The 11731-nt window shown below is 37.7% G+C and overlaps 1 protein-coding gene across 2 annotated transcripts in view; it reads left to right on the top strand.

Annotated features, from left to right (window-relative positions):
• The window catches only part of NBAS (neuroblastoma amplified sequence), a 334237-nt gene that overhangs the window by 23326 nt on the left and 299180 nt on the right, over positions 1 to 11731 (top strand). For both annotated transcript variants that reach the window (XM_010852089.1, XM_010852088.1), the window contains exon 7: positions 10962 to 11095. In XM_010852089.1, the coding sequence (XP_010850391.1) occupies positions 10962 to 11095 (134 nt within the window). The remainder of the gene's footprint in view (positions 1 to 10961; positions 11096 to 11731) is intronic.

Genomic DNA, 11731 nt, shown 5'->3' with positions numbered 1-11731 from the left:
CAGCTTCCATCCCTGGGATAAACCCCACTTGGTCATGTATATGATCTTTTTAATGTGTTGTTGGATTCTGATTGCTAGTATTTTGTTAAGGATTTTTGCATCTATGTTCATCAGTGATATTGGCCTGTAGTTTTCTTTTTTTGTGGCATCTTTGTCAGGTTTTGTTATTAAGGTAATGGTGGCCTCATAGAATGAGTTTGGAAGTTTACCTTCCTCTGCAATTTTCTGGAAGAGTTTGAGTAGGAAAGGTGTTAGCTCTCCTCTAAATTTTTGGTAGAATTCAACTGTGAAGCCGTCTGGACCTGGGCTTTTGTTTGCTGGAAGATTTCTGATTACAGTTTGAATTTCCATGCTTGTGATGGGTCTGTTAAGATTTTCTATTTCTTCCTGGTTCAGTTTTGGAAAGTTGTACTTTTCTAAGAATTTGTCCATTTCTTCCACGTTGTCCATTTTATTGGCATATACTTGCTGATAGTAGTCTCTTATGATCCTTTGTATTTCTGTGTTGTCTGTTGTGATCTCTCCATTTTCATTTCGAATTTTATTGATTTGATTTTTCTCCCTTTGTTTCTTGATGAGTCTGGCTAATGGTTTGTCAATTTTATTTATCCTCTCAAAGAACCAGCTTTTGTCTTTGTTGATTTTTGCTATGGTCTCTTTTGTTTCTTTTGCATTTATTTCTGCTCTAATTTTTAAGATTTCTTTCCTTCTACTAACCCTGGGGTTCTTCATTTCTTCCTTTTCTAGTTGCTTTAGGTGTAGCGTTAGGTTATTTATTTGACTTGTTTCTTGAGGTATGCCTCTATTGCTATGAACCTTCCCCTTAGCCCTGCTTTTACAGTGTCCCACAGGTTTTGGGTTGTGTTTTCATTTTCATTCATTTCTATGCATGTTTTGATTTCTTTTTTTGATTTCTTCTGTGATTTGTTGGTTATTCAGCAGCGTGTTGTTCAGCCTCCATATGTTGGAATTTTTAATAGTTTTTCTCCTGTAATTGAGATCTAATCTTACTGCATTGTGGTCAGAAAAGATGCTTGGAATGATTTCAATTTTTTTGAATTTACCAAAGCTAGATTGTGGCCCAGAATGTGATCTATCCTGGAGAAGGTTCCATGTGCACTTGAGAAAAAGGTGAAATTCATTGTTTGGGATGAAATGTCCTATAGATATCAATTAGGTCTAACTGGTCTGTTGTATCATTTAATGTTTATGTTTCCTTGTTAATTTTCTGTTTAGTTGATCTATCCATAGGTGTGAGTCGGGTATTAAAGTCTCCCACTATTATTGTGTTATTGTTAATTTCCCCTTTCATACTTGTTAGCATTTGTCTTACATATTGTGGTGTTCCTATGTTGGGTGCATGTATATTTATAATTGTTATATCTTCTTCTTGGATTGATCCTTTGATCATTATGTAGTGTTTTTCTTTGTCTCTTTTCACAGCCTTTGTTTTAAAGTCTATTTTATCTGATATGAGTATTGCTACTCCTGCTTTCTTTCGGTCTCTATTTGCATGGAATATCTTTTTCCAGCCCTTCACTTTCAGTCTGTATGTGTCCCTTGTTTTGAGGTGGGTCTCTTGTAGACAACATATATAGGGGTCTTGTTTTTGTGGTCATTCAGCCAATCTTTGTCTTTTGGTTGGGGCATTCAACCCATTTACGTTTAAGGTAATTATTGATAAGTATGATCCCTTTGCCATTTACTTTATTGTTTTGGGTTCAAGTTTATACACCCTTTTTGTGTTTCCTGTCTAGAGAAGATCCTTTAGCATTTGTTGGAGAGCTGGTTTGGTGGTGCTGAATTCTCTTAGCTTTTGCTTGTCTGTAAAGCTTTTGATTTCTCCTTCATATTTGAATGAGATCCTTGCTGGGTACTGTAATCTGGGCTATAGGTTATTTTCTTTCATCACTTTAAGTATATCCTGCCTTTCCCTCCTGGCCTGAAGAGTTTCTGTTGAAAGATCAGCTGTTATCCTTATGGGAATCCCCTTGTGTGTTATTTGTTGTTTTTCCCTTGCTGCTTTTAATATTTGTTCTTTGTGTTTGATCTTTGTTAATTTGATTAATATGTGTCTTGGGGTGTTTCACCTTGGGTTTATCCTGTTTGGGACTCTCTGGGTTTCTTGGACTTGGGTGATTATTTCCTTCCCCGTTTCAGGGAAGTTTTCAACTATTATCTCCTCAAGTATTTTCTTATGGTCTTTCTTTTTGTCTTCTTCTTCTGGGACTCCTATGATTTGAATGTTGGGGCATTTAACATTGTCCCAGAGGTCTCTGAGATTGTCCTCATTTCTTTTAACTTGTTTTTCTTTTTTCCTCACTGATTCATTTATTTCTACCATTGTGTCTTCTAATTCACTAATCCTATCTTCTGTCTCCATTATTCTACTATTTGTTCCCTCCAGAGTGTTTTTGATCTCATTTATTGCATTATTCATTATATATTGTGTCTTATTTTTCTATTTGTCCTATCTCTTCTCTGTTCCTTTTAGCATTTGTTCTGGGATTTACAATGTACATTTAAAAATTAATTATACAGTGTGTATCTGTTCCCTCCTACTCCTTTGTACTGTTTTCTAACTTTTTAAATAAATGTTAAACCTCTACAGTATATTATTAATTTTTTGTCATGTAACTAAGGAATTAAACAAGGATGGATCTCTTATTTTTTTCTTCTATTTTCCACCTCTATTATTTTTAACTTTTTCTTTTTGTGAAAGTTTCCATTTGGTAGTGTTTCTCTTCAACTTGAAGACCTTATTTAGTGTTTCTTGTAATGCAGGTCTGTTGATCTGAAACCATTTTTGATTTTTGCCTTCATTTTTGTAAAATATCTTCTCTGGATATAGAATTCCAGGTTGATTGTTTTTTTTCTTCCAGCTCTTTAAAGAGGTCATTGCATTGTTTTGATGAGACGTTAACAGCCGTTTCTATTACTGTTTTCCTGTAGGTAATGTCTTTCTTTTCCAGCTGCTTCTGAGATTTTCTCTTTATCACTGATTTTAGAAATTTGACTATCATTGTTCCAGGAAGGGGGACCTCTTCCAGGGCCCAAAACTGGGCTCTTGTCGAACACTCGGAAATGAATCGTCCGAGGAGACACATGTGCTGACAAAGCGAGAGATTTTATTGGGAAAGGGCGCCCAGGTGGAGAGCAGGAGGGTAAGGGAACCCAGGAGAACAGCTCTGTCACATGGCTTGCAGTCTCGGGTGTTTTGGTGATGGAATTAGTTTCCGGGTTGTTTTTAGCCAATCATTCTGACTCACACTCCTTCCTGGTGGTGCACGCCTTGTTCAGCCAAGATGGATGCCAGAGAGAAGGATTCTGGGACGTGGTTGGACATGTGGTGTCTCATTTTGACCTTTACCAAACTCTTTGGTTGGTGGAGGCTTATTAGTTCCATGTTCCTTACCAGGACCTCCTGTGGTAAAACAACTCCATGCAAATAGTTACTATGGTGTCTGGCCAGGGTGGGTGGTTTCAGTCAGTGTGCTTCCTCTAACAATATGACTTGACTTCATTTTTCTACTTTATCTTCCTGTAGGTCCATTAAGCCTCTAAGATCAGTGGATTTGTAGATTTCATCACATTTAAAATTTTATGGATGTTATTTAAAATTCAAATAAAGTTTTCTAACTCAGTCTCTTTCCCCTCTTCTGGCACTTATAGATTGGTTGTGATTATTCCACTGGTTACTGATATTCTATTAATTTTTTCAGTTTCCCCTCTTTTTTAATTTGTGTAGTTTATTTTGTGAAGTTTTCAAGGTATCAGTTTAAACTTTTTTTTTCCTCTACAGTGCTTAATGTGCTTTTAAGTCCATCCAATGAATTTTTCATTTCAGGTATTACCTTTTTCATTTCAGTAATTGGGCATTTTATAGTTTCCATCAGATTCTTTTTGATTCCCTATTTATTCGCTTTGTTTATACTTTTTTTTGTATCCCAAAATATGTTTTAATAGCTATTTTGAAGTCCTTGTCTGCTTATTCCTCGATAAGTATCATTTCTGGGTATATTTCTATTGACAGGTTTCTTTTTTTTTTTCATGATATGGGTTATGCTTTCCTGCTTCACATACTTTGCAACTTTAGATTATATGCTCAACATTATGGGTGCTGTGTTATAGAGTGTCTGGTATTTGTTATCTTTTCTTAAGGGTATTGCATTTTGTTTTGGGAAGTTAATTTCTTTGTGGATTGGCTTAATTTTTTAAGACTTATCAGTGTTGTAGGATATGCTTTACAATAGCTTTTATTTTAGGGTTAGATCAGTTCTACTTTAAGATGAGGCCTGTCCAGGATCTCTTAGAAATGCTCAAAGTGTTCAGTGAAGTCTCTCCACTGTGGCTGCTGCTGCTGCTGCTGCTAAGTTGCTTCAGTTGTGTCCGACTCTGCGAGGCCCCATAGACGGCAGTGCACCAGGCTCCGCCGTTCCTGGGGTTCTCCAGGCAAGAACACTGGAGTGGGTTGCCATTTCCTTCTCCATCCACTGTGGCTAGCTGGAACTTATTACCATTTCAGATCCTCCCTAAGATCTGCTAGTTGTTCTCCCTCTGATAACTCATCCTCTCCAAGTGTGTACAAAGTTGTGTTTGGCCAGAAACCCAGGGATTCCTCTCTGCATACTTTCAGCGTTCCTTTTCTGCCTTACCCACTTTCGTCTGGAAGGTTGCCTTGCAGATTCTAGTCAGCTTGGTAGCTCCAAACTCTAACCTTCATCGCAGTTCAGTTAGACTTCCATGTCCTGTCTGAGGTCTCTCTTCATACACCTAGTGGAGAAAGTGCTTCCTGGCAGAGAGCGAGGGCGAGCCTGGGGCTCACCTCATCCGTTTCCCTTTCTCCCTGTCATCACATCTTGTCCTGCTTGTAATAAACCATCTGAAAATAGTTCTTTGCCATATTTTATTTTTATACTGGGAGGCCTAATCTGAAACTAGTTACTCTGGTTTTTTTTTTCCGTTTTAATTACAAAAGCAGTACATAATTGTAACAAATTCAAACAATGAAATCGAAAAGTAACAAGATTGTATTATCTTAATTTGCATTCTTCATAGAATGTGAACCCCATTTTATTTATCTATTTCCCTATTTGTGGAAATTTACATGGTGTACTGTGGCTTATTTTTTTCTTTCTCTTCTTATCTTTGTCCCCTTCCCCTTGTAACAATGCTGGAAAAGACATCCTGTTTGTCCGTGGGTATAGTATTCAAAGTGTAGCTACTGCCATGTTTCCTTCCTGAAAGTTATACTTTATACAACCAGGTCAAAGGTATGAGTGAAGCCATTCTTTTTCCACTATCAGCACCATGAGTGAAAATGAAGTCGCTCAGTCGTCTCTGACTCTTTGCGACCCCATAGACTGTAGCCTACCAGACTTCTCAGTCCATGGGATTTTCCAGACAAGAGTACTGGAGTGGGTTGTCATTTCCTTCTCCAGGGGATCTTCCTGACCAAGGGATCAAACACAGGTCTCCCGCATTGTAGGCAGACGCTTTACCCTCTGAGCCACCAGGGAAGCCTGAGCTAGTTAAGAGTACCTGATAAAAAACTCCTATCCAGGTTGGAGACAGTCCCTTAAATTATGTCTTTTTCCAGTCCTGGTTGCAGGTCATGAGGCATCTGATCTTCATCCAAAGATAGATTACTGAGATAAGCTTCAGAAACAAACTTAGGGTGTTCTTTAAGAATTCAATTAAATTTTACATTAATATCACATAACAGCAAAGAACTATCCAAGAAATGAGTCTTACTACCTCCATTGGTAGACCTCCATTAACAAACTGGGACTTAACATTTATTAAAGCATCTTTTTCTCCCTAAAATTACCCTCATTTTAATCAAATATAACCAAATTAAGTGCTTACAAATCAAATAATTATAAATTAAACAATAAATTCCAGGTTCATGTGAACTAGGAAATATTCAGTAATAAATACCTGATATTAATGTTTGTTTTTGACCTATCTAATATAGAGATGTCTTAGAGTAATTAACAGTAAGTATAATATTTTTACTGTACCTAGGTTTAATATAAGTTAAATATTATACCTGTTACGAGTTTGTCAACAAGGACATTACCTCGAGTGAAGAAACTTCTAAAAAAAAATGTAAATGAGGTGAGCTTTTATATAAACTCTATTAAGAATAATTATTCTTTAGAAATATCTATCTAAAATAGTCTCTCCAGATTGGTGTAACTTAAATTTCTAAGGGTTGTGCCAAGTGTGCTAAGTGTTGGAAGTCTATTGAGTAGTTAGGTCATTTCCAAATAAAATAAGACTTTGAAACATTTACTACTAAACACTAATTTCCTTTTACAGAGAAACTAAAGAAATTTGGGACTATAAATGAAAAATGTTTGGTGCCATCCTAAAACGTTCTAAGAAAGCAAGGGTTTTAGAAATTATCACTGGTATTTATGCTCACCAATCTATAAAATGCTAATATAAAAGTTCTTGGTTGCTAAAGGAAAGTAGGAAGTGTGTTTTCAGTAAAAAAAAAAAAAAGTATGAAAAAATACTAAAAAGAGTTATGCATGATCAGTTATGCATGATCAGAGTTATGCAAAATTGGATTACAATTAGTTAGATAAATGGATTTTGTTAGAAATGACACAGCCATTAGAAAACTGGTTAGTCGACTAGGTCCAAGATGACAGAGCTGACTTTCACTAGACCTTGAGCCTTGGTATTTACACCTATTGTGACATATCAGCAAGCAATGATACACCCATCAACATTGACTAAATCTGACCAAATGTTCTAAACCCTTTTAATTGATCTTTTCGATAAAACTTCCTAAATAGAATTCTTTTGAAGTTCTTTTGACCTCTAGCTAACTTTGGGGTGCTTCAGAAGACCCCTGAAACATCCCAAAGGGAGATATTAAACTGTGTTTATTTGATTGGTTAAATTACATGAAAAAGATTATCAAATGAGTAATAAATCCACTCATGTTATAATGTATGGTAAAATTACTAATACAGATATCCTAGAAATTATATGAAGTTCTTAATATTTTGATATGTCCTGGTATTCTAATGAAAAACCTGATGACTTCACAAAAGTTAACAAAGGACTGAATGAACCAGCAAATATGTTTATAACTTTTATGGTTTCTATCTGAAAAATTACAGGTTTGAATCTTGTGTTTTCTGGGAGTAGGGAAAACCTTCCTCTCAAACTAATTATGAAAATAATTTGGTAAAATTATATGTTATAAACAAAACAATTATATTTTCTCTCTGACTCCTCCAGAAATTTGAAACTCTTAGGTTTCCAGTAAGTTTATCACATGAGCTAGGAAGGTTATCTCACTAACCGGTTCAAATCAGTACTATAAGGTACCCATTTTCTAAAATATCATCAGGTTAGCAGGGGGGAAAAAAGCATCTCATTTCTAATTTGCATATCTTTATTTATTAAGTAAAACATGTTAAGTGGCTATTTTGTGTGTGTGTGTGTATATGTGAATAGTTCATATCGTTTTGTCTATATTCCCCTTGGATTACTTGACTTTTCTTTATTGACTATGTCCTTATTTGACTATTCTCTTATTATTTCTGTATTATAGTATGAATGTTATCCTTTGTCATTTGTTGCAGATATTTTTCCAAATCCATTTGCCTTTTACATTTGTTATGTCTTATTTTCACAGAGGTTTTTTTTTTTTTTTTTTTGTGGGGGGGTGGTAGCCACTCTTGTCATTCTTTTTTTCCTTTATAGCTTCAAACTTTCTTATGCTTTAGAACTTCCTTGTTCTAGGACTGTATAGTTTTTCTCATATGTGCGAACATTTAGATAATTAACTCCTCTGCGTGTCTTCTAGTCCTGCTAGTTTGTTCTTGCTCACTGGTTCTTGATGTCAGAGTCAGAGAATGTTTGGGAGACCGTGTTCATTGAACCCTTGGTGATCGCCCCATGGTCACACCCAGCCGTTGGACAGCATCACTGAGAATAAAGCCCAGGGTTCCTTATTTTCAGTTCTTCCCCTTTTCCATTTCTAATTTGGGTACATGAGCAGTGGACTGCAGTGTGCTTCTTCAGCCCCGGGGTGCTGTTGTGTACCAGCAGAGTATGAGGCACTGGTGATAAAGTTATGAACAGAATGGACACAGCATCTAACGTTGTGGAATTAATAGTTTAATGCACAAGGCAGACGGTGAGAAGTAGACATATATACTGATTTGGGATAAGGGCTGTGAAAGACATGAAATCATCGGAATGGAGGAGAACAGTGGGGCCTTGAGGCTGCTAAGACAGGGAAGTTGGAGAACGCTGCCTGAGCAAGTGAGATTTACACGGCGATGTGAAAGATGGAAAGGAGCCTGGGACGGGTTCAGGGGAAGAAAGTTTCAGGCCAAGTGGACAGAAGCTCTGAGGTGGAGGCAAGCTCAGCAGCTGGTCCCGGATGAGAGCAGGTATAAACAGCTTCTCCAGGAATGGGGTAATTGTCAGATTTTTGAATACTTTCAGAAAACTCCGTTGACGCTGGCTTTGTAAAAATCTGTGCTGTTCATTCATCTCTAAAACCGTACAGAATGCTGGCAAAATCTGGTGATACCATCTTCATTTTCATATTGTTAGGTGAAATTTTATCTTGTAGTGAAAACATATCTTTATTTGGGTGAGAACACATGCTGAGTTTTCTGGAGTGGCTGGTTATAACTGGAAGTGATAGTAAAAACAAATTCCCTTCAGATGGGGCTTATTTCAGACAGATACAGAATATTGTACATAAATCTGTTTATCTTCCTATAAAAGTGAAATAAGGAAATATCTGTTATCACAGGTAAAACAGAAATAATGGAAAAATGTTGCAGTGTTTGTTTAGCACATTAATATTTTTCAGACATTAAATTGTCCTCTTGCTGGTGTTCCTATAGCATCTGCGAGTATATGGGTCTCGGAGCTTGTGTTGTTATCATTCTGTGTGTAAATTCACTTACAGGTTTCATAATTTTTTTTTAAAGCTATGTGAGGACAGAGAAGTGACTTTTTTTTTCAGTTTATTGTCATCTTAAAAATTGCTTTTCCAAAGTGTATGCAGTTCTTTGTTAGGCTTAAAATTCACTAGACCCTCCTGTATTCAAGGGCCTCTCTTGGATTTTTTAGTATGCTTTTCACCTTTTGAAAAATAGAATGAAGAAACTCAAGGAAGTCATGTATATTTTTCCCATGAACAGAACATATTTTATGTATATTGTAGAGATAAGAGGGAGGTTTGAATTCTATAATATTCCTCTTTTAGGTGGAAAAAAGACTTCAGTTATATAATTCATGTTTAATTGTTTGTTAGTCCCTAAGGAATGGTAAACCCTTACCATTATTATAGATTTTTCTTGGGCTTTGCTCATTAGTGAAACATCTTGTTCCAGGTCCTGGGATGGGACTGTTGAGTAAGACCTTGTCTCAGAGACTTGTGGGGAAAACACTCATGTAAGCACATCGTCTGATGCGATAAATGCTGAGGGACTTTTGTGGAGCATATTTGGGGGCACAGTTTTGATAAGTGTCAAGGAAGAGGTGACAGTTTGTTACCACAGATGGTTGTCACCAACAAGAAGCCTTTGAGTAGCATTGGAGATGAACCTTCTAGGGAGAAACAGCAGTGTGTGTGAAGGTTACAGACTGGAGCCGCATGGTTTGTGCGCCGGTGGTTGTGCTGCTGGTGAACTCCAAGGTGGATGATGGAGGAAGGGGTGGGAGGCGAACGGGAAAGCCCCGAGGGGACCTTTGGTGAAGGGCCGTTCACATCTGTGAGGGAGTTTGGACTTGATTTTGTTGGAAATGGACAAGCACCAGGGATTTTAAAGGAGCAGAAGGATGGGCTCTGTTCACCTTTCTTTTTTACAAAGATAACTTGGGATACAGTTGAGGAAAAGTTAGAAGGGAAGAGCCTGAAGTTGGGGAGACCTGTTAGGAGGCTGTTACGAGAGTCTAAGCCAGAGATGATGAGCCTGAATTGGGATATTAGCAGAGGAAGAGAGAAAAGGTGAAACATTTCAGAAGCACTTCCGAGGCAGTAATCCTCAGGCTAAATCCAGGCTCTGGCTGAGGGACTGTGAGCTGTAATGAAGCCAACACTGTTGGGGGAGCGGCAAGCTGAGATTCTGGCCTTTGTTTGTATCCTGACTCCTGGCGTCACCTGGAGTCTCCTAATTATTTGGAGTTTTTGTTGGTCAAGGCAAGGCACTGGTCCTTCCTGCTTCTTCAGTTCTGGGATTCTATGGGGAAATGGAAGCAAAGGAAACAGCAGAAACCTCAAACCAACCTAATGCAGTTCAGAGCTGCACTGCCCCTTTTTCTTTTGCAGCTGGTAGCCTTTCTATTATTGTACTGAAAAATTTGAAACAGAAGAAAAAATCAGGTGTTGGATTAGTAAGGTGTTGATTCTCCAAGTTTTATAATTGTGTGATGGAGAACAAACAGTTCTTGATTCCCTTGCCTAATATGTATTTTTTCTCTTTCTAATACTGTGTTGATATAATTTCCCTTTGTTTTTCTTCAGCATCTGTATTTGAAATAACGTATTTAAAAGATAAAATACGTATCTAAAAGATTGGCAGTTGAAATTTTCTTTTATTTTTGCTTTTGGAGGAACTTAGCTCCCTGGATTGGAATCATTTTTTGCCCATATTCTATGCTCTTGATCTCTCTTAATTTCATAAGTATTTTGAGGGATATCATTCGTGGGCCTTTACCTGATGAGGACACGCTCAGCATTCAGTAGACCACTGGGTCAGTAGACTTAATTCTCAAGTAAGTGGGGCAAAGCTTGTCATGGTTTACTTTTGCCCCTCTTCCTTGAAGTGGCTTTTTGGGAGCTGTTCTTTTCTCCTGAATGGTTGTGTTAGAGACCTTTAGGAAATGATTTCATACTTGAATATTCTTCTTGCTGCAGAAGCTGTATGTTAACTATCTTTATAATGTTAAAAGCACTTCCTTTTTCATTCTAGTTCCGAAAGACCCAAAACCACAGTGGAGGCGTGTGGCTTGGAGTTACGACTGCACCCTGCTGGCCTATGCTGAAAGCATGGGAACTGTGAGGGTGTTTGATCTCATGGGAAGTGAGCTCTTTGTTATTACTCCGGTATGTACATACCCAAAAAACTGCCTTTTATGTATAGGTACTTGAATGAATGAGTGAATGTGATGAAAGAGGAAATATAAATCAGGATAATAAGCTGTGGAGTTAAGATCTTAGATCTAGTTAGAGAGCTGTTCATGAAATATGTCTTCTTTGTATTTTGAAATGCACTATGCAGACATCAGTTCAGTTCAGTTGCTCACTTGTGTCTGATTCTTTGTAACCCCATGGATTGCAGTATGCCAGGCTTCCCTGTCCATCACCAACTCCCGGAGCTTACTCAAACTAATCTACCATTATTACAAGATGGTAGTAAGTAAGTACTAAATTAGAGGTGTTCAGTTCAGTCGCTCAGTCGTGTCCGACTCTTTGAGACCCCATGAATCGCAGCACGCCAGGCCTCCCTGTCCATCACCAGCTCCCGGAGTTCACTCAAACTCATGTCCATCGAGTCAGTGATGCCATCCATCCATCTCATCCTCTGTCGTCCCCTTCTCCTGCCCCCAATCCCTCCCAGCATCAGAGTCTTTTCCAGTGAGTCAACTCTTCGCATGAGGTGGCCAAAGTATTGGAGTTTCAGCTTTAGCATCAGTCCTTCCAATGAACACCCTGGACTGATCTCCTTTAGAATGGATTGGT

Source organism: Bison bison, unplaced genomic scaffold, assembly GCF_000754665.1.
Source record: "Bison bison bison isolate TAMUID 2011002044 unplaced genomic scaffold, Bison_UMD1.0 scf7180017864307, whole genome shotgun sequence".
Taxonomy (NCBI): Eukaryota; Metazoa; Chordata; class Mammalia; order Artiodactyla; family Bovidae; genus Bison; species Bison bison.
Note: the sequence above shows the minus strand (reverse complement) of the source record. Positions and strands in the feature narration are given on the sequence as shown.